Raw genomic sequence first — 23,249 nt, forward strand, 5'->3', positions numbered from 1 at the left:
GTTTACATTAGGGCAGAATAGGATCCAGGACGATCCTATTGCTAAGGATCATCTTTTTGCATTGCAGGTTCATGGGGGTTTCTAACATAAACAGAAATTTCACAGTACCAGCAGGTGATTTATTTGCTTTAAATGCTTATTGATATTGTCTGCAAATCAAGGAGCAAAGCGTAATAAACACTGTGGAAGTGGGGGCTGTATTTGATGTTTTCACAGCGTTGTCCCTGGAAAAATGGAAGCTAGTGGGTGTTGCTCAGTGAAGTGTGCATTTTAAAGTTACCCACAGTGATACCCATTGTCCTGTCCCTGAATTGCATGATGTCATGTTTCATTTAAGGCTCTTAGCAATGCCGAGGACTGTCGGTGCGCTGGGAAAAAGGCGGTGAGAAAGTTGTGAATCAGGTTTCTGTAAAGCCTTTGTGTTTAGGGTTTTGATAGATAAAAGCTGACTCATGCAATATTTCTGGCGAAGGAGCTGTACAGACTAGTAAGAGCTTCTCATTTTACCTGAGTGCCCAATGAGGTAATTCGGGAACAGCTGAGGGCAGAGCCCGCGGCTCTCCTCTGCCGCGCAGGTAGGTCCTGGGTTGTTCAGAGAGGATTGGAAAAATAGAGAGGACTTGGTCGTCCTGGGTGCGAGGAGCCAGAGACATTCCTCAGTGGTGAGATACTGTCGCAGAGGATTTTCCCTTGCAGTAACGTTCTCCGACATTAGCGTGCTTGCTTGTGACAGAGGCTATTTGGCTTTAAATATTGCAGGAGGGAGGGAGTGGGGGGGCAGTAATTTGACAGACAGAGGCGCATTAGTTGGTGCCTTTTTTTCCCTCATCGTAAGATTTCTAATAAATGGGATTTCTGTTGCTCAAAGTTCAGTTAAAGTACTTGGCAGCTTATCGTTTGTGACAGTTCAGACTGGAGATCTAATCCTGCAAGTATCGTAGCTCTCTACTGTGATTTTGTTCACAAAGGGTGTTAGTTTTAGAAATGATACGTGTTCATATGCAAGATTTGGTAATTAAAAATCTGCTGACCTTCACTTGGACAATATTCAGAGCAGACGATATGGGGAGTGTATTTAAGATCACGTTGGGATTCTTGTAGTGAACGTGTTTTAATTTTTCTTGGTCAGGCAACTGTATAACATTTATGTTTCTCAATTCCAGTGCTGCATTTGAATTTGATACTGAATGTAGAAATTGTTCTAAACAGTCTTGCTTAATTGTATCCACAGTATGAATGCTTTATTTGAAATATGAAAATATCTCAAGGAAAATACAGGAAAGATTTCTTGTAGTCTCATCACTTTTATGTAGCTAAACTTCCAGAGGATGTGAAGCCTGTAATTTCTGGTAATGCTGGCTTTGTAGATAACATCTGAAGTCCTCTTTTTCATGCCAGGAGAAAGGCAACGACAATACTAATTATGAATATAAATTGACTTGTGAGTTTTTAGTCATGCAGTGTGTCTTAAAATGTCACGTGCAGCAAACAACTCAGAGGAATAAACACCTATATTTAGATAGGGCTTGGGGATCTTTGTGTTTAAATATAAAATTGACTTACAGCACTTTGTCTCTCATTGTATGCTAATGTTCTAGAGTAGCCAAAGCTGCAGAGATAATGGGAAACCATTTATCATTACCATGAATATAGTTACAGGAAGGAGGTATTTGTTAAAGAAAAGTAAGTGACAGAAGAAATGTATGCATTTTTGGTGAGAACTTGTTTATGGCTGCACGCTGAAAGCGTGAGGTGCGCTAAGACAGTTGCTTTGCAGGCACCTCCAATGTTGTAACTAATATTACAGCTGCCTGTTGGGGTGAAACGCGGGTGTTTCTTGCCCTTGCACCGCTGTAGAGCAGGGACACGTTGTTGTTCTTGCTGGGGAGCGCTCCGGGGGAGCAGGGAGGTCTGCAGGGGCTGGGGAGGGGGAGAGGCGAACTGAATTCACGCGAAGGCACAAACAAGAAATGACCTTGTTCGGGCAGCGTGTTTCCTTGTGAGTAGGGACAAGTAGTAATTATCCTCCTTTCAGTGCTGAACGAACAAGTAATTACTGTTATTCCTTAATTAAAGTATGCAAATTGAAGATTCCCCCCCCCCCCCCCCCCCCCGACTGAGTTAAATACCATTATTCACAACTCACAAAAGTTCTCAATATTATTTTGGTTCATCATTGAAAAGGGTTGGCAAACAAAAGAATGCCTAACAAAAAAAAGCAGTGAACCGGGCCAGATGTGGGTCAGGGCGTGGGAGACTTGCTCAGACCGTGGGCTTCTGCGGGGGCCTGGGGGTGCCTCCAGTTGCACCCACAGTTTGCAGCCTGAGTTTTGGTGACTGTCCCTGCCTGCGGGGGCTGCTCCTGAAATTGGTGACTGGGCTGGACGGGGACTTGTGAATCAGTCCCACAGGGTGCGGGCGAAATTAACTTTATAGTAAATTTGTATGAAAGACAGACATTTGTAAGAGGTTACAGGGTTTGCAAAGGCACTGTCTCTGTTATGGTACATAGAGAATGATTTTGGGGGAGGCTGTTTCCCCTTTGCCCCCCTTCTCTTGTGAATTTTTCACCGGGCAGTCGGTACAGACCTTAGGCAGCTGGCACAAGAGTGAGATACCTTGCGGGAAAACTGCAGAGTAAAACTGTACCAGACCTCTGAAAAGCCAAATGCGGACCCTGACAAGAGAAAAGAGGATGGGCATGTTGTGGCAATCAAGTGGATTCAGCTGCTGCCTTTCCCCATGGACTTGTGACTGCAGAAATCATCTAAAAATATCTGTTCCTGGTTTTAACAGTGGGGGTGATCCTGCCTACTCTCAAAGGAGTTTCTGAAGATAAAATGGTGAAGCCTTGGAAGACTTACAGATCCTGTGCTATTGGGGAGGGCTGTGGGTTTGTAACAGCTACCTGTAGCTGAGGCAGAAATTGAAGGGTGGGCAGAGCCAGGGCTTGTCCCCAAGCCCTGACTTCCATGGGCAGAGGGAGCACAGCGATTGGTACAGGATTTGCCAGCTGAGGAAAGGAAGCTGCTTCCTGGGCTTGTGCCACGCTGAAATCCCCGGTCCCGTCTCTGTCCTGCCTCTGGGTGCCCAGCTGCCGCCTTGCACTGGGGTCTGGTGCCACCGATGTGGACCCTGAGAAACACATTTCGCTGGTCAGAGATGTAACGGGCAAAAGTTTTAGCAAAAACTCTCCACAGAGAAGCCAAATGACCAATTTACACCCGGCTGGGAAAGGAGTAAGAATGAAGTAAAAAGTAAATTGAGGCTAGCAGTCAGGATGCGGCTCTGAGGACAAAACAGACCCAAGATTTTTCAAGTAGCAAGTAGTTTGCTTGGTACACATTTTCTACATTTATGTAGAAAAATACAGGAATAGTCATTTGTATAAAAAAATGGAGGAACTCGAGTTAACTGTGTTGCATGCAATTAATTAGCTGTGCCTAGGAGGTGCCTGGGGTTTGCCAAGGTCAGTGGGAATACAGGTGTTAAAGAGCAAGCCCATTTTAACTGTTACAACTAATCCTTGTTGTTTTTTTTTTTTTATAAGCAATGACATTGTCATTAAACAAGAAAATAAGAGGGTTGGTTTGTTTTTCTAAGACATGTCAAGATCTCTCAATGCTTCTGGCTACAAGTATGTCTTATGAAAAACTGTAACTCCCGTTTCATTGACCTGAATTGTGTTTTGTTTGTTTTATATATTAATGAGCCTGACAGTGTTTGTGAAGCAAATATTACATATTAATGCCTTCAGGTTATCTGAGAGGCAGACTGCGTATCAGTGAAACAGGAAGAAAAGAGCATAGAATAATGGAATGTCACAGGAACCCTTTATTTCCCACCTAAATGTGGCTAATCAGGTGTTTCTTTGTCATGTAATTTTAGTAAAATATCTTGGGAGTAAGTTAGCGGAAGGCTATCCCTGTTATCTTGTTTACCCTGTGTGTTTTTCAAGGGGGTTTACATCTGCGCAGCAACATTGTGCTTTCTACCTGAACGTGAAAAATGATCTAAAGCTGATAACAAAAATACATTCTTCCTTATCAAAAATGCATACTTTCTTATCACAAGCAATAAGAAGGCAAACATCTTTGTCCATACTCCTTTAGAAACAAGAGAACTTCACTGCATTCTTCAGTTTTAAATATTTTACTGGTTTATTGCTTTATATTTCATTTTGGAGATTGTACTTGATGTGGTTTATTCAGGAAGGGTAAGAAAATAGGCTTCTATGCTGCAAAACCAGAAGAACCTGGCACAAAGAAAGGCTATATATTTTCAGACTTCAAGGTAAAACCTGGGGTACAGAGGTGCCAAATTAGGTTTTTAATCTAATGGCCAATTTCTGACCCATGTAATGAGCAAATTACTCTCAGTGATAATTCCACATGTTACCTCGAGGGCAATACTTCTCCTTAACAGAAAGCTAACACCATCATCACTGAAATGGCAGTATTAATTACTCTTGTACGAATAAAATCTTATGCATTCATGATAGGCCAAATAAATCAAACATTCTTCTCTGGGCTTTTTTTTTTTTTAATTTGTGTTTTTTATTTTTAAATAAATAGTAGTGTTTGATTTTGAAAAATGAGGGAATGGCTTTGTGCTTTAAATGAAATTCTCTCCCTCCCTCCTGCCTCTCCCCCCTCCCTAGACTGACTGCAGCAGGAGTGGTGTCCGGGAGGTTTCTGCTTGGAATTGCATAGCAAGTCTGCCTCAGTTTAAGAAGGGCCACCTTAAAGGTTGGGCGGGTTTAATTTGCAGTTTACTGGCTTTATGGTTTCTTTACTGAAACTGCTGTCTACGCTGTAATTGCCAGTAAAATGAGGTTGTTGCTGGAGTAAAATAAGGACTAAGCTACCCCTGCGTGGGTAGCTTCAGTATTGCTTTTCTTCCTAAATTGTCACAAGTTCCCTTTTTTCAAAGGACAGACATTCTGAAATTCTTTGAGTTTGAGGCAATGTTTTTTGGGTGGACACATCTCACTGAAATGAAACCTTGAAGTATTGAATTTACCTGCAGCTGCTTTTGCAGACTCTCATGGTGCGCCACACACAACTTGGCCAGAGAGGAACCTGCGTTGCATTGTGCACAGTGTCCTGCAGGGCATTTCGGCGATAAAAAGAAAGTAGAATTGAAATGCCAACAGGAAGACAGACGTCTTATTTTGTTGTTGCATTGATTTGAAAAACAGCTTTGGGTCAGTTCAGCAGGGGGTAATACTCTGGTTTGAGCTGAACAGTTTTAGAATGACTTATTTTCCCAGTAGAAAACTGAATTATTTGGCAGCACTCTTTCCTATGGGGACTCTTTTTTCAGAAGCTACATTATTTTCATTGGGAAATCGTTCCGGTTTTAGTGTTTTTGTACAAGCCACAGAGCTGGTAATTGATAACTGCTTTTAGTTTTTGTTTGACTGTTGGCCTTACAGAATTAAAAACAAAAGATGCAGTCTGGTATCACTGTGTGATTCTTGAGTTTTCCAAAGCCTCCAAACCAGGGTCAGTGCTCAGCTTGGAGTTACAGGGACTGCTCCCAACAGAGGGGTTTTTTTAACCTTAGGGAACATTTTTGAGTCTTATTTCTGTCCTGTGTTGAGCCTGGGCAGTGCATGCCCTAGCACCAAGCCCAGCACACTGGCAGAAGAAGGATATGCCAGAGACATGTATGTGAGCAGGAGGTATGCGGTGCCTGTGTCGTAGCCCCCAGTGGGGGAACCCTACCACCTAAAAAGCATTACAGCCACAGTGGCCCTCAAATTGCATTGTTCTGGTTGTCTTTTGGTTAAAATAGAGTTGTGGCAGTTTTGTATGCTAAAAGCTTTAAAAGTATCTGTTGTCAACTTTTGTGTTATGTGGAGCAGCAACAGTAAACCCACTTCTGTTTATTTTTTTAGATGGCTTCCACTTACCTCTTGATGTTTTACCGGCTGTGACGGAGGCCCTTGACTCCAAGACGAAAGGGGAAGATTTGCACAAGGATAGCAGACCTTTCCGCTACTGTGAAAAAAAAACCATGGACCTGTCAGACAGTGACCGTCCTGTCAGCTTTAGCTCCACTTCCTCCTCTGCTTCTTCCAGGGACAGCCACTGCTCCTTTGGAAGCAGAATGACCTTGGTTTCAAACAGCCACTTGGGCTTGTTCAACCAGGATAAAGAAACGGGTGCCATCAAGCTAGAACTGGTCCCAGCCAGGCGGTTTTCCAGCAACAAGCCACGCAAAAACTCCCCTGTGGAGCAAGAAGATCCTGAGGAAGGTCTTGAAAAAAGACTAAGCATGCCAAGGAAAGCAGAAGCAAAAGGAGCGAGCAAAAACTGTACGATGTCCCTGGTCACAGAGACCACCAGCCCCAAGCTCCTCTACGTAGACAGAGTCGTCCAAGAGATTCTGGAGACAGAGAGGATGTATGTGCAGGATCTAAAAAGCATTGTGAAGGTAGGAGTCTTGGTTAGGATGGTGTAAAAGGTTCCATAATACTATTTTTTACGTTGTTTGATTTCACGGCAGGACAGATGGACCTGACAATGGAATTGACATTTTCTGGTCTTTATAAGTTAGTGTAACATCATTGTTCTTGTGTGCTCCTAGTTTTTATTTGATTAGATAAATCTAAGCTGTTACTACATGTTCATGAAGGAATAACAGAAAAAAAACATTCTACATTTGACAGCAGTAGTGAACAAAGAGTGTAACTCTTTGCAGTAACGTTCATTCAGAAAAAAATGTACAATCCTAGAATGTATAGCAGGAAGCAAACAGCAGACAGCGTGTTTGCCCCTTTAAATGCTTTATCTGAAGGGTCTTGCTTATTGATTCTTCCTGCCCTGCCCCCCCCCCAAATCCTAGTCCTACATGGTTTTTTTTCTGCCTTTTTCCCTTTCCCTTCCATGCAGCTCACAGTGAACAGCTGCAGTCTGTTCACTCCATGTTTTTGGCCTGTAGTACTTAATATGGCATGTGTATTTGCTGGAAAACCCTATTGTTTGGCTGTTATATGAAGGAATTATGTTTTCTTTAATACTAATTCTGAATGGGTGGTGCTAATAAATAGGTGTAGCATTTATTAGCGGCAGTGAAGTTTTTGTCCAATCCCCAGATGAACAGAATCAATCATTTCCCCTTTCTAGTACAGGGAAAAATATGGATGAATTCTTCTGTGGGTTGTTCTGCTCATTCCATGTACTTGTATCTGTGCCATCGGAGTCATGTTCTTTTGTGTTTTTGAAGAGGACAGTTAAGTCCCTTGGCTATTGTTTGTAGTCTGCATACTTAACCGATGTATGTATGATTGCCCACAAAGGATTTCTTGGGAGGTGCATGCTGAATGCACTCTTTATAGAATATATAGCTTTAGGTATATATATATATACTATATATATTACACACACTATATAAATATATATATATAGTATAGGTCATCTGCTAAAGGAAGTATCCCTCAGCTGGAGACACTCTACCCATCTGCAGTTCCAACCTGCTTGGTCCCCCAAGCAATGAGCGGGGGAAAAAATGCTAAGGCTTTGATAACACGAATGCACGTCATGATTAAACACCCCCACCCCCCAGAGTTCTCATAGAGAAGGCTTTTTCTGCAAGACTTTATTGGTTTCTGTAGCTACTGCTGTTTCTCTACGTTCAACTGTTGCCTAAGTTTCACTTTGGAGTGTTTAAGTTTGTCATATGTTGCAGAAGCAAGCCAGCTTCTGTGCACAGTCACCGTTCACTAGGCATGACATTCATGGTTTTGGAAACCTTAGCTCTTGCTCATCCTTCTATGCAGTAAACTATACAACTTGAGAAACTGAAAACTATCATTAAAATCTTGAAACAGATTTTCCATTTACAAGTAGGAAGGACAACAAATGCTTGCTAGAAATACTTTAAGCATTGCTACAGTAGATGTAGTGTAAATGTGGCAAATGCTCTTGAAGTTTTGAAAGAACTAGAGGAATTTACCTGTGAAATGCCCAAGCCTATTTCCTACAGCAACTAATAAATAATGAAGCTTTGCGTGGCACTTGACAGCCTGTTTGAGAGATGGAGTGGTTGGCAGTGGGGCTTTTCTTAGGTAGGTATTGGGGATCTGAGGGCTTCAAAGGAGCTCCTTCCCAAATGGTGAAGACAGTGGGGAACCAGCTACCTCAGGCTGTGCACGTTCTTTGGTTGGTCTTAGGGGAGGGAGGTGTGACTGGAAGCATGTTACAGAGGAGCCCATTTTATATGTTTCTCAGGATTCCTTTCTCCATGGGTTACCTTAGCAATGCTGCAGTGATTTACCTAAACAAGAGTGGTGGTCATGAGAAGGATGGGAAGACTCCACAAACATCTGCAAGAGTGTCACAGCCTTACAGGATTTGATTATCGGGGCCTCTGTGACTTAAGGCCATTTAGTTTGGCAGCCAGCTGACTGCTGCTGAGCCAAACTAAGATGAAAGGAAGCAGCTTGGTCTGTCTTATTTTCCAGATAAACACGGGTCAAATTTTGGCAGCTGTTTAGGAAATGGGATGAGAATGGGAAAAGGGGAGCTGGGGAAGGGTCAAAGGACAGTTGCTGCCCAAGAAGTGTGCGGGAACTGAAGAGACACATGAAGGTGGGAGCTGGTGGAGGAAAACATCAGTAAATGAACCAGTGCTAAGTGGAGAGAAAAAATCATTAGAGGGAAAACAATATGAGGAAATGAGAGAAAACCCAGGAAGTGGAAAGTTGAGAGGAGTATGAAATTGGTTGGAAATGGAGCGCTCTAGCCAGTTTTGCAGCTGACTGCAATACAGCAGCTCATGTACACAGACTAAAAATAGTAAGAAGATTGTTTTGTTTTGGGGTGGGGTTTTTTGGCAGGGGGAGGAAAGGAGGAAGAGAAGCAGGGCAACCTGAAGAGATGCCAGACTTAGGATGGCATAAGAACAAAAAGGGGAAAATGAACAGGTACTATTTTAATCACCCTCTACCCCTAGCTGAGAACTGTCGGTACAGATCTGCCTGTTGCTTTTTGTCCCCTGGTAGTGGGGATTTGCTGATGCTACCTTCTCATGACAATGAAAACATATGTAAAAATACGTTCTTACTGTTTTCAGCACTTTGAAACAGGTTCTAGAGCTGGAACTGAAAGGGTGTCAAAACTCACATCCATGAATCTACTCTCTAAATTTCTGGTGTAAAGCAAAGCATATTTTCCTGTGATGCACACTCAAGCTTTGGGGGAGAGTTGGGCCTTTTTTTTTTTTTTTTTTTTGTTTGAGTTTAGGTTTTGGGGGAGTTGGGGAGTTGTTTTTTTTTTTTATTGGGGGTAGGGGTTGTTGAGTTTGTTTGGTTGGTTTGTGTTTTGATACATCCACACTCTTTCCTGTCATCCAGATCATTGATGAATATCTTAAACAGGACTGGACCCAGTATTAAACCCTGGGGTATGCTGCTAGTTACTGGCCTCCAACTAGATTTTGTGCCTTTGATCACCACCCCCAGGGCCCGTCCATTCAGACAGTATTCAATCAGCCTTACTGTCTACTTTTCCAACCCACCCTTTATCAGCTTGACTATGAGGATCTTATATGGGACAGTATCAAAAGGCTTTCTGAAGTCAAGGTAGACGATATCCACTGCTCTCCATTCATCTACCAAGCCAGTGATTTCATCATAGAAAGTTATCAGGGAGGTGAACTTCCACTTGGTGAATCCATGCTGACTGTTCTTGATTACCGTTTCGCCCTTCATGTGCCTGCAGCTGGTTTCCAAGATTTGTTGCACATAAATGTAAAGAACGTACACAGCTGTACACAGATGACCCATTAACATGGATGGTGTGAAGTTGCATGTAGGATCCTGGTACCATCCCAAGTCAGCTCATTAAAACTAGCATAGTAGTTTGGACAGTGTCCTTTCAGCCTATGTTATCCTTAGAACATGTAGAGTTATCATGCTTGACATAAAAGACTATGGAGTGAATGGGGGAAAATAGAATTTCACCCTTTTTGATGCCTTTGTTGACCTAATGCTGTTAGGTCATTAATAAGTAAATAAATAAAAATAAACTAAAAAGGCATAACTTCTGTTGGCCTTTGAGTATCTGGGTGGTCTTTGTTCTTAACAGCGCCAAAATGCTAGACAGATGTAGAAATTGACTTCATAGGACATGGCTAATGTGATCTTTAACTGATACTGTAGACCTGCTGAGGTTCTCCAGCTTTCTTTTCAATAGCTGATAAGGGCTGATGGGCTCAGGATGAGTGAGAGGGGGCCATACAGGCACCATTTGGCTCCCTTTGCCCCAAGATACACTTTAAAAACAACTGCTTTTCTAGCTAGTACAGCCATTTTGTCTGTGACCTGAAAGAACGCTTGAATTGTGATAGTTCTGAGGCATGCTGCTGTGATTCTTGCACAGGCAAGCATTGTAACAAAGAGAGAGTGAATTTTTCCATTGTTTGGTATGTTTTATCAGATGATCTGTTAAGTATGATTAAAATTTTGAATTAGTACAGCTTGAAGCGTGTTTTGGGCAAGTCTGAGATGAGAAATCGGATACTTCTGCTTCCTGCTTGTGTCACGCTGACAGGTGTACTGGCCAGGGCAGAACCTGCAAACCTTCTCTTCAGGACCCAGCATGACTTTTTCAAGAGTAAATTAGTTATAATAGGCATAAACATAGATTAGAATAGCTTACTGAAATAACTTTTTTTTTCCCCCTTAAGTAAAATGCTGTCCCTGAGTTTATAATAAAAATGTGTTTTGCTCTCGTGGTTCATAGGAGTCAGAAGTTCATATTCGTAATTTGTACAAATGCTTGTAACTCTAGAAAAAGACATCCACGCTTGTGTTTCACCTTTGCAAAATGAGGGAGCAATGCAAATGTGCTGTTTATAGTGCTTGCATCTGTCATGCTACATTAAGTACACTCTCACAGCGATATCAGCTCCTTGAAAACATCTAGATCATAGAATCATAGAATGGTTAGAGTTGGAAGGGACCTTCAAGATCATCTAGTTCCCAAATCCCTTCCATGGGTGGGGACACTTTCTACAAGACAGGTTACTCAAAGCCCCATCCAGCCTGGCCTTGAACACTTCCAGGGATGGGGCATCCACACCTTCCATGGGCAACCTGTTCCAGTGTCTCACCACCCTCACAGTAAAGAATTTCTTCCTGATATCCAATCTAAATCTCCCCCCTTTCAGTTTAAAACCATTACTCCTTGTCCTATCATGACATCCCCAGTAAAGAGTCACTCCCCATCTTTCCTGCCCCCATAGGAGAGGTGCTTCATCCCTCTGATCATTTTTGCGGCCCTCCGCTGGACTTGCTCCAGTGAGTCCATGTCCTTCTTATGTTGGAGTCCCCAGAGCTGGACACAGTACTCTAGGTGGGGTCTCACCAATGCAGAGTAGAGGGGCAGAATCACCTCCCTCGACCTGCTGGCCACGGTTCTTCTGATGCAGCCCAGGATGCGGTTGGCTCTCTTGGCAGCGAGTGCACATTGCCGGTTCACATTGAGCTTCTCATCCACCAGTACCCCCAAGTCCTTCTCCTCAGGGCTGCTCTCAATCCATTCTTCACTGCATGAACCTCAGCCATTTGATATAAGAACTCCTATCAGTAAAATAATATCAGTAAAAAGTCGTTGGCATCTACACAATAGCTAGAGGGGAGTGGAGCATGTGTTGCCAGTGCATTTCACAAATATTTGATGCAAATGGAGGCTGAGCTTCAGGAATCTTGAACTCCATCTGAAATCTGGGAGACTTCTTTTATGTGAATGAATACCCCTAGCCTTTCACTCCAAACATGACAATTTTTAACCTATCTGTACTGGACTAGTTGAAGTCTCTCTCCTATCTGTTCTCCAGATATTTTGTCCCCTGCCCCTCTTTTTTTATAGTCAAGCCTTTTTACCTAGAGAGTTCCGTTCTCCTCAGCCCCATCTTCTGCCTATCATCTCCCTGCCCATCTGTCCTAAGTCTTCTCTCAGTAAATCCCATCCTTATTCCCTGTCAATACATATTGTCTCATTTCCTCATGGGATTTATCACTTTTAGTCTTTCTCTTTCCTATGTTCGTAGTGTCTACTGACTCCAGATCCCTCTCCATAGTTGTCTTGGCGGGTCTGAAGACACCCTTAAAAAAACTTGTCACAGTCTTTTTGCCAGGTCTATTGTGGTTTTCCCTCTATACCTCAGCTTTTTATTTAGTCTTTCATCTGACAATGTTTTCATCACCATTCCTAATTTTCTGCCCTCTTAAGTTCTGATAACATTCAGTCACCATCTTCTGGTGTCCATCAAGGTTGTTCCTGTTTTCTCCTTCCCATCTTTCTGTAGGACTCCTTTGTGTCTCCTCTGCCCTGGAACTGCACATCTCATTTCTCCACACTGCATAAGGTTTGCAGAGGGTCACTGGGGCACAGGAAGAATCTCTTCCCTGCCCTTGCTTCAGAGGAGCAGATCTGAACCTGATGCGACTGGCAGCATCCAAGAATGTCAGTTGTGGGTTAAGACCTTGTAAAGCCTGAGCCGAAACATGCGAAGGACCATTGCTAAAAGTTCCTGTTGGGAATATGTGAATTTGAGGGGCTTCTCCTCCCCTGAGTATGGTCAAATATAGGGAGATTTGCACAAAGACAGCAAAAGGCATACTCTTGGGAACAAAGTCTCCATTATGCTCCAGTCTGCCACTGACCCTCTTTGAGATGTTGGGCTATGGTTCATGTCCCTGCTAGTCAGCCTGGGGGTGCTTGTCTTCTCAGGGTGAAAGGTCACCAAAATTTTTCAACATGAGCAAAAAAGGGCATTCTTTCTCAAAAAGGCCTGGGGGAATGCTTTTGCTGAAATCTCCTAAAACAACTCAGCAGGGAGGCAGGTTTCTGGCATGGAAAGCTTCATCCAAGGTGAGCGTGTCTGTTGAAGTTATATATGCCTTGGGGAAGGGGGGATGCCTTGTAAAGGGAAATATTGGACATTTGCAGCAGATACGTGTTGTGGCACCGATGATTAAGGAAAGCCTACTGAGAGGAAGTCAGTATCGGAGTTTTATTGTTCCCAGTTTCCTGCCTTCTGGTGCTGTGGTTAGAGGATGTCTCTTTCTACATTTAGGCAATTAGTTAAAAAGACAACTCGGAAGACTACATGTGCGCATTGTCACTTCTTGCAGTATGTTAGTGAAAGCATAGTTGCTTGGGCATTGGGGTTTTGGACAGCATAACTCTAAAATAAAGTTAATTCCTCCTAGGTTCAAAAAGTAGGAATTCCAGTATAGCTAAGGCATCCCAGAATGTTTGTTCCCACATTATACTTAATTTCCATTTGCAACGTCTTTTTCTATGGCTGCTAACCTGCATGCCTGAGGAAGATACCTTTAGATTGCTGACATAGGTTGCACATGAAGATGTTACTCTGGAAGAGTACCTCTGTTTCGCAGTACAGAATTCCGGCACCCAGCAAAAAGGAAGGGTTTGATTAGCAGAGCTGCCCTTTGTGAGCATTTTGTAGATGAGAAATTTCACAGGGTGCTTTAATGGAAAGATTATTGAATGTTGCTGAGAAGATAACTGTGATGTGAGAGGATGTACCAGTCCCTCCTGTGTAAGCATCCTGAATTTTACGGCACTGCTGTAATCATCAGACTCTAATGATGGCATTCTTCTGAGGTTTTTCATTACGTTTATTTCACTCAGGGAGCAGTGATGTGTGGTCTCACAATTAGTATTTTTTTTAGTGCATTAAGGCTAGAAGTCAGCGTACCATATCAGTGTCTGTAAAGCTATGGAGCAATACCTCAGCTTCACTTACAGGCACTGCAGGTTTACAAGTCTTGTCTGTCTGACAAAGGCTGCTGACCTACTTCATTTATTTGTCTTAAATCTTCACCACAAAAGAGAGAATGCAGGTGATGAGTGCGTGGGTTTTAGGCATTTACTTTTCATTTCCTTATGAACAAAGTGGTGATTTAGAAACAGGCTCTCCTCACTGGGGCCAGCTGCAGAGCCTGTCCTATACAGAAAGAAAAGACGTTTAGTTTAGATTTAAACAGTGATATTCAGAGCGAGATTCTTCCCTATTCGAAATTTCTCTTGCTAATGACATTAAAAAGCAGTTAAAAGCAGGTTAGCACACATGCTATTCTTTCTGACTAGGGATTGATCCTTATGCATTTAGAAAATTTGGATGAGCAATTTAAATTACGGGCAAAACAAATATTATGATCATGACAGGGATAAGTTTAACGGTGATCAGTATTTGGTATGCTTTTGAGCTGATGAACTTTCTCACTGCTTGGTTTTTTTCATCCATGAAGGAAGAGCTGTGATTGACCTCCTCAGGAAAAGCATGGATTAAAAGCAAAGAAAACTTTCTCCAGTAATACTGAGATATGATAGTTGAAATGAAATTTTGCTTGGGGATCTCAGTACATACTTAAGAGGGCTTCCTGAAGTTCGTGAAGTTTCAACAGAGTTACAGCAGTATAAATTGGAGCAGAAAAATGTTCCCCTTACAAAAATCTGTAATAAATTTGGAAGCAGCTGTATTGGAGAATGTTAATGTTTTGTTTTGTTTCTGGAGTTGCTGTTTAAAAATCAGGACCATAATCTACAGTGGATACTGTTGAGAGGTGAGGTATCTAAGAACACCATTGGGTATATTACCAAGCAGGTGTAAACAGCTGTTCTGGCTACCCTTAAAGAAATACCTAAAGATTTTTTTTTCTTCTGAGTCAGTAGGACTATTCAGTTTTCCCTTCAGACTTCTTGCTTCCTGGATGTGAGCCACGTTAAACATCCTAAAGCAACCTGAAGTGATGGAAGCGTACACAAACTGTTGTTAGTGTTTGTGTCTTACGTAGTTTTAGATGAGGTCATTTCTGAAACTCCAAGATCTTGAACAAAACTATTTTGCCAGCTATGTATGCTTTAAGCTTCTCACCATCTGTACCCTTAAATGAAACCAAAACAAAAGCAAAATCAAAACCCAAACCTTGTTTTGCTGGGCATATGAGAAGGATTCTGGGCTTTGGAAAAAGGTGTTTTACAGCTGTACGGTAGGAATATATTGTGTTGTGAACAACCAGAAGTAACCTAACCAACCAGTTACGTGGTAAAGGCAGCTGCTTATGTTGTGGCATGAACAGAGTGCTGTTTGTAAGCTAACCTCATAGGAAATATGCAAAGCCAGGGTTAAATATACCGATGCGTGTTTTTTCTTATCTGCATCATCACTGCTGGGTCTTATTTCTGCTGGTAACATTAATAAATGTCTTTCATTCAGCACGTTCCCGAGTATTTGAAAGACACTGAATAAAATGTCATCGCTGCCTTGCGTTTTCTCTGCCTTTGCTTTTCATCCAGTTCTTATCTTGCAGCTAGATTGTAGAAACTTGTTGGGACAGGGACCGCCTTTGTCAGGTGATTGCCGAGCTTCCCGTACGGCTGGGGACTGCATACATTAAGACAGCACAAACATATAGCCATAACTTTGTGTTTGTTTTAAGGTCAGCTCCGTGTTTGGAAAGCACAAAAGAGTGAGTTATACTGCGATAATAAATGAGCTGTCTATAAATGTACAGTGAGCCTTTCTCAGGCTCTGGGTGGGAGAGAAGCTGCTGCTCTTCCAGGGAGCTGCAGAATTACCGAAAAGCCCGGCTGCCACTGCTCTTGTCCTCCCTTTTTATTGCAACAGGGCGTTAAATCGTTCAACCGTGCTGTTTGCAACCTCCTACCCGCTTTCTAAATGTGAATGAATATAGATAAAAGGGTGAAAGTTAATCTTCTGTTCCGGAAAGCTCTATTCTTTTGGGAGGGGGGAGGCAAGAGGAAGATGCAGTTAAATGCAGAGCGTGCCGTATCGGAGTGCTGGTGGTGGGCAGGGGGCTCCGGGAGTGAAACTTTGCTCCTGGGACTGCACTGAGGCTGGAGTGGGAGGTTGTGTCCCTCCTTAGTGGGATGTATAGAGCCCTTCTGGAATTCAGACAGTAACAAAAGCGAGATCTGTTCACCTCTGCCCCTCTGGCTCGCTGTTGATCAGGAGCTCGACGTGGCAGAACAGCAGCTCTGGGAAAGTTGCAGGTTTATCGAGGTCGGACTGCAAAATTGGGAGGAATAGGTCACAGAATCACAGAATGGTAGAGTTGGAAGGGACAGGTCGTGAGAGCTGAGAGGCAGGGGAGAAGTGCAGCTTATGCTGTGAAATTTTTGGTAAATATTGAAATGTTTTGGTAAGCTGATACGCTTTTTTTGCAGAACGACGGGGATTTCTGTAAAGAAATTTCAAAATGTGGAAGTGATATCTTAAAGCCAAACAAATTTCTGCATTTCCAGCCAGACCACAGTTTCTGAAATTTTATTTGCTTATTGTGTCCATTTCCATTCTCATCCATGGAAATATTTGCCCACTTTTTAATTTATATCGTTGATATTAAATACGACTTGTCAGTGAACAATGTTCTTCTAGTAATCTGTGACCTTTAAACCTGAAGGCTTAACAAACCACATAGCAGTCTCCCTCTTTTCCGCTCTCACCACTCCCACAAATTAAGGTGTGGAGGTAGCTGCTATTTTTTGTGGTTTCATGAGAAGACCGTTTTGCAAATAAACCACTCTTTAAAAGTTTTTACTTGCAAACCACCCACTACTCCAAGCTTCCTTTTCATTGCTGTTCATACATCAATAATAAAAGCCATCCATAAGTCTCTGGGAATCATGTGGTTCCTAAGGTTAAAATAAATGTGTGTTTAGGATGGTGTGCAGATTTTCTCCATTATGCTGGGTTTACATATTTATTCTTTGGAAAACAGACTCTTTCAGTTTCCCTTCCTGTGTTTTAAAATAAACATTTCTCTTCTGGAATGTCTCATTTAACTTGTACGCATATCAAGATTTCCTTTAAAAAAATGTTAACATTCATTTGCCTTACAAATTGGGGAAAGTTTGTTTAACAGGGTTAGGGTCTACTGCACAAGACTCGGGTTCCTTTCCTGGGTGGTTCACACATTCAAAGGCTAAATATGCCTTAGTAATTCTCTGTGCTTTGCTTGACTGTCATTTAGTAAGGTCATAATCAGACCAACTAAGCAGTGTTGTGAGAATTAAATTATACCTGATGAACTTCATTTATTTTTATTTTTTTTATTTGGAATTATTAAACGTTTTCAGCTGGTACTTTTTTAAAAAGCTCCAGGTTACTGAATGATGATAATGACGTTGATTGACACTGATGTCAAGCCTCAATTGAAGCCTTAGTTTCAGAAATCTCTAGAGCACTTACTTCATCTGCCTAGCAACCTCAAACTATTTGACATCCTAATTACTGTTTAATATTTTCATTTGGCTGTCCTCATTACTGTAGCTTATGTCTTGTGTGTTTCCTCTTAACTTTAGGAAGTCGGTTGGATTGAGGCCTCACATAGCTCTGCAGTGAAATGTCAGTAAACATTTTGTCTGTTTGTTATTGTCCCATGATCTCCATCTGGTCTCTGAACTTGCCTCTTAACTGCATGTCTGAGTAGCGATTCTGAGTGCCAGCTTCTGGGAAAAATCCCTGTAGCTGTGATTTAGCAGTGGGTGCTGGCTGATATCTGAAGATAAGCATGGGATGTGGTTTTAATCAGTGGGTTACAACTTCAATAAGTTAGAGTTCTGAAGTGTCTGAGTGGGGTTACATGTGAGTTTCTGTTCCCAGTGATTTACCCATACTCTCTTTACAGATGATGGACAATTTAGGGACAATTACGTTCAATTCATGAATCCCAGTTTCAGTTTATGAGTGCTTTTAGTGCATCTCGATCAAGTTACAGTTTGATTTAATTGACAGCCTGGCTTCCAAGGTGTCTTTTTAAGATGGGAGACTTTAGCTTGAAATTTCCGCAGTTGAACAGGGGAATATTATTGAACTTCGATTGTGTTTCATTAGAGGAAACATTCACTTCAGCAAAGGCAAAGTCCATGGAAGCAGACCATCCAAGCAGGCTGGCAGTTCAACGCTGGCTCACCTGGTGGCAGGCTTTGACCCTCCAGAGAGCTTCATAGATGCATCATTCCTTCTAAAATGGCTCATGGGACAAAGACAACAGAAGAAGAAATCAGGGCTTGGGCAAAAAGAAAGGCCATAAACCCCTACCCTGGTGGAGTAGGCATCATAGCACGTGTGCCTCCTTCCACCCTGGTCCTAGGAGGTAGCTGTGGGGCAGTGCTGGAAGCTGACATGGGCATCCTCTGACACTGGGACTCAGTAAAGCAGCTGTGCAGAGCCTGCTTTAGAGGCTTAGGCTCTAAAGCGGTGGGCACCTGCCCACAGGTGCAGGAAGCTGTGGTGGTACCTCACAGCCATGCTTAGTGGGGGGGCTGTTGTCCTAGTCTGAGGACCTTACGGATGAACTTGGTGGAACGACATAGGGAGTGTTGAGGGACCTCTCACTTGCAAAGTTTTCCAGAGCAAATGCTTCAGTTCAGTTCCTGGGACTAGCTGTACTCTGACAATTTATTATTTATTATTATCTGACAATCGTATCACAAGTCCTGTGATACGATCTCCTGAGTGTTACGTTGTTGACATGTACGTGCCCTAGAAATTTCTGACTTTGTATACAACCCCACCTGTGCTCATCTTCTGCATGGACACAACTGTTCAAAGGCAGCCTAAACAAAAGAAAGCTTGCGGTTTAGAGGTGCAAAGCATAGTGTTAGGACTCAGGAATTCCTCACAGCTAATTTTGGCTGACACGTACCCCCCCGTGGCTTTCCATGCATGTGGATGAAGTCAGAGGGACCTACTAGGGGTCACTGCTTCCAGTCATTAGTATCTGTAATGGGCCAGTGTTTTAACATCTGTAATGTAGGTGAGGAAATCACACTGATTATAGAAGATCTGTCACTCAAGAATAGCTACATGAAAAAAAAAAAAAATTCTTCCTCTTCTCTTGTGTAGGTAAAATTTAAGTTAATACTGTTAACTTTAACTTAACTTTAACTTTTTTGCAGAACCCTCACTGTGGAAAGTGTAGGGAGAAGTCTGTCATGATCACCTTACTCTGCAATGCTAAACAGTGGAAAGAAAACTTAAATGTCCTCTATTTTTAGTCTTCCTTCATACCATATTCTCATGACTCTCACCATCAATCTTTGCCCTTTCTACACGAAGTCAGTGAAGTATCGTCTTACTGTATCACATGTGCTTTATTGCTGTTATTCACAGGCTGCGTGTGAGCCGACCGCACGTGTAAATTGGTTGGTTCTGAGGAAGCTGGTCATTAACACAGGTGAGCGCGGTATGGCATCCTCCACCACCTTCACCCAGGGTCTGATGCCAGCAAGGTGCCCTCCTGCCAGGTCAGAGACTCCGCTCTTCTGCGCAGACATCGGACAGGAAAGAAATCAATCACAACCCTTATCTAGTAACAGATTGTATAAAGCATACAGGTTACTTTGGCCATTCCCATTGGGACACTTGCTGGCTGTCAGTAGTGGGAGGTATTCTCCTCACCCTTCACCCTCGATGGCAGCATGTAGGTGGGTGCTTCAGAGCCCACCTGCGAGGCCTGAGGGGGCTCTTTCCCACAGAGCTTTGCTAGCGCTGACAAGTGCCAGTCTTATGCATGAGACACTGAGGGATGTCAAGTGAATGGAAACGGGGGTTAGGAAGTGCACGGAGCAGAGGAGCTTTCTGCTCCCATTGCTGAAGTGAGCAGAGGAGGTCACGTCTCCAAGTCTGTGTTGTCCTCAGAAAGACCCTGGCTTTGGCTGTCGGTTGGTGGCAGGGCCGTGCATAGCCCCAGACAGGTGCTGATCTTTCGGACCTGTCCGTGCTTTGGCTTATGTGAGGGTTTTCCTGCTTCAGATGTCTTTAAAAAAACCCCACCAAATACCACCACCGCCCCATTTTCTATGAAAATCAGAAGGTGGAAAGACATGCTTGCAGAAATTTCCTTCTTTATTTAAGTTTTTGGGGTTACATGTGGAGAAGCTGTATGGTGGGCAGCACAATCATTTTCTGAGGTGTGATTTACTGGCATCATTAATGTGCAACATCTGTAGCAGAAATAAAATAGGGTTCTGTTTTTTATGGCACTCAAACTGTATCTACAATTAAAAATATGCCTATTAGTTAAATAATAAGTATTAAGCTGTATTAGCCTGCTGTATGACAATGTTATTGTGTTACTTGCAGCCTGGGTTAGTGGTTGTGTTATTCATGTGGGAACAAGAGATGGTGGCGGTCAGGTAGCAAATTCTCACCATCGCAGGAAAGAGCGTTTGAAAAGTTCATCCTCTGCCTGTTGAATCCATACAGGTAAGACACTGAAGCCAGGCTCCTGCCACCTCTGCTCCTCCTTCAGAGGAGTTTCAGAAGTGTGAGGTTAAGGGTGCTAATTATCTTGACAGGCATGGATTTCTGCCTGCCACGTGGGAACATGCCAGGCTGTCTCTGGGGTCTGAAAACGACAAGGGCTTTGACACGGGATGGCAGGTGGGAAGTGGTTGTAAGAGCAATTGGGCAAGCATTTTCACTCCCAGAAGGGAAGGATGGTTTCAGTCAAAATGAGACTGCCTATAGATATGTGACCCAGTTTTGACTGGTTACAGAGGCTGAAAGAGGAAGAATATGGAAGACACAAGATGAGAGGAAGAAAGAAGTCACAAACGTGTTAAGTTTGGCTGCATGAAATGTTTTGTTACAGGTGTCTCCAAGTAAACTGCTGTGCAGATTACAGGAGACCTGCACTAAAATAGTCTTTTGTCGTCTTCCGTCGTGAAAGGTGATGACAATAGAGATAATGATGTGTTTTAAGGAGAAATCCTGACAAAAGGGTTTGATATGGGAAGGAGATGGATTTGATTTAGATCTCAGTCAGTCCTTGGACTGAGATACCCAAAGGAACTAGAGCAAGAAAGCAATGTATGTATGGTTTACAAGTGCACCTTCACTTTGCAGGGTACAGTTGTATTCTGAGTAACTGAAAAGAGCTGCAGTGAGCTGCTCTGACCAGAATTCAGCATCCTTGGCCACCTGTTGTGGGCAGTCAGTGCTATTTTTTGACCCACAAGGCGTTCAGAGTATGTTGCTGTACTTGCCCGATAAATCCATAAATAATAAGAAAAAAAGAACAGAAAAAAAAAATCAGGCAAAAGGGGAACTGACACAGATTATAATTACGTATGTTATCAGCAGAATTGGCAATAGGGAGCATGTTATAGTAGTTACTCTGTTGTACAACAACTGTTTTCCAGCTTTTTCTGGTTACAAGTATGTAGATGTTTGGTCAGCATGGGCCTAGCTGGCAGACTACAAACAGGGTCCGGTTTGTGGCATGTTTTCCTTCTGGCCTGCAGCCTTTTCCTCAAAGTAGTATGGAAATAGTGCTTAGGTGCCCCAGGCTGCTGAACCGTTTCAGTGGTTCCTCTTCTGCACAGACGTCTAATTTGAGCCATGTGCATCTGTGCTGGGTAGAGGGGAGTCAGGCAAAAATATGCCTGTGAGTATGGTATAGCATCTAGGAGTAAAATCTGCCTTATCCGTAGCAAAGATCTAGGGAATATCAGAAAATGGGGGTCTGAGTGATGTTATGGCGCTGTCTGCATTTAGGTCCTGCTTGATTTAATATTACGTATTCTTCCTCATGCTGCAACACTAGAAGTCATTGGAGTTTTGATAAGTACCTGGTTTTAAGCATTTTTTGGTCAGCGACTGAGTTTTCTTGATGAAAATCCTCAGCGCTTGAGCCAAAGTGGGTGTTGCTGAAGTCCAGAGACATAGAGCAGCTTTGCTTTCTCCTGCAGCCTGTGTTTAGGCACTGGAAAGCAGCGTTTCCTGGCGGGGTAGAATCCTTCTCTTTTTTTCTTCTTTTTTTTTTTTTGGTATTGATATTTAATCAGATACTCAGAGTTTTGTCTGCCTGTCTCTTGGTAAAGGTGTGCATGCAAAGGGGTTGGAGTAGATGACCTTTAAAGGTCCCTTCCAAGCCAAGCTGTTCTGTGATTCTGTATGCAACAATGCTGCTCTCTCACGAATTTTCCATATCTTTGGTGATATTCATATATGCACAGTCCTGCTCTGTAAAGGGGTTGCTAAGACCTTCTATAGTATATATGTTTCTTGCAGGTCAGGATAAAAACTGATTCTTGTTTTACAAGGCAATGTGGCTTTTACCCATTTTTTTTTTTTTTTTAAGCGTTACCATGTTGACGTTACCATTAACACTAATAATTTTAACATGTAATTTTAACATTCCCGTGTGAACGGCTGACTTATTATTTGCTATTGTTCAGCCTGTAGCCTGTTTTTAAAGCTAAGTGTGTGTCTGTTTTTGAAGGAAAACCTGGGCAACTAGATGAAAATACCCCACTAATTTGCATTAAATTTCTAAAGTTTGGTCATAGAAAAAATAGTTTAATCAATACATGAAGATATTTGTGCTCATTTCATCCTTTTCTTGACAGTTTTCTCTCATTTCCAATTTGTGTAATTATTTTCTAGCCTCTGAGGTTAGTATTGTCATCATTTCGTTGTTCCAGAGATCTTTCTTGTGTGATTATGGAGGAGGAGACGGTAGTCAGATACGCAGCTTTGAACAGACATTCCTCCTGATGGGTTTGGCGTGATGAAAGACAAATGGGGAGAACGTCAAACCCAGCAAGGAAGGCAGGGCAGTCTGGCAAGACTCCTCTAGTTTTTTGAGAGTTTCAGGAAATAGGATGGCAAAAGTGTGCAATACCATTGCTCCATAAATCAATCTAAGGAGAATGGCATTTGTGGAGTTTTTTTCTCCTATAAAATAAGCTAAATGTTTTTGCCATAACTGCAGAGAAGCAATAAAAGGCTAGTGAAGGCAAAGGTTATAAACAAATCATTTGGTGCCGACAGAGGGTCCATAGATGCTGACAAGAAACAAATAAAGTACTCTGTTCTGATAAATTTCATTGATTTCTGCGCCGTGTCATTACGGTTGCAGCCTTCCCTGTTATCTTGTAGCTCCAAACCTTTCATTATGGCTTCAGATGATAACAGCTGTTGATATGCTGCAGGAGGTTGCAGTGACTGCCATAGGGGTAAAGTACCGTTTGCTAAGAAATAATTAGGAATAACCCCATGGCTGGGTAGCTTTGATCTGCCTGTGGTGGTGTCCTTGCAGAGGACGTTATATGCCAATACTGCATCTGTTTCCTGGATGAGTTCATGAAACCTTTACACATGCTCTATAAAGCACTATAACCAGAAGGGTCCCCGCTTGCTGTGTCGGTACCAGTGGTCCGCTGCTGCGCTCTGCC

The 23,249-nt window shown here is 42.6% G+C and overlaps 1 protein-coding gene across 2 annotated transcripts in view; it reads left to right on the forward strand.

The window, feature by feature from the left end:
- The window catches only part of PLEKHG1 (pleckstrin homology and RhoGEF domain containing G1), a 137,833-nt gene that overhangs the window by 80,411 nt on the left and 34,173 nt on the right, over positions 1 to 23,249 (forward strand). For both annotated transcript variants that reach the window (XM_074580401.1, XM_074580402.1), the window contains one exon: positions 5,903 to 6,441. In XM_074580401.1, the coding sequence (XP_074436502.1) occupies positions 5,903 to 6,441 (539 nt within the window). The remainder of the gene's footprint in view (positions 1 to 5,902; positions 6,442 to 23,249) is intronic.

This window comes from Larus michahellis, chromosome 3 (genome assembly GCF_964199755.1).
Source record: "Larus michahellis chromosome 3, bLarMic1.1, whole genome shotgun sequence".
NCBI classification, from domain to species: domain Eukaryota; kingdom Metazoa; phylum Chordata; class Aves; order Charadriiformes; family Laridae; genus Larus; species Larus michahellis.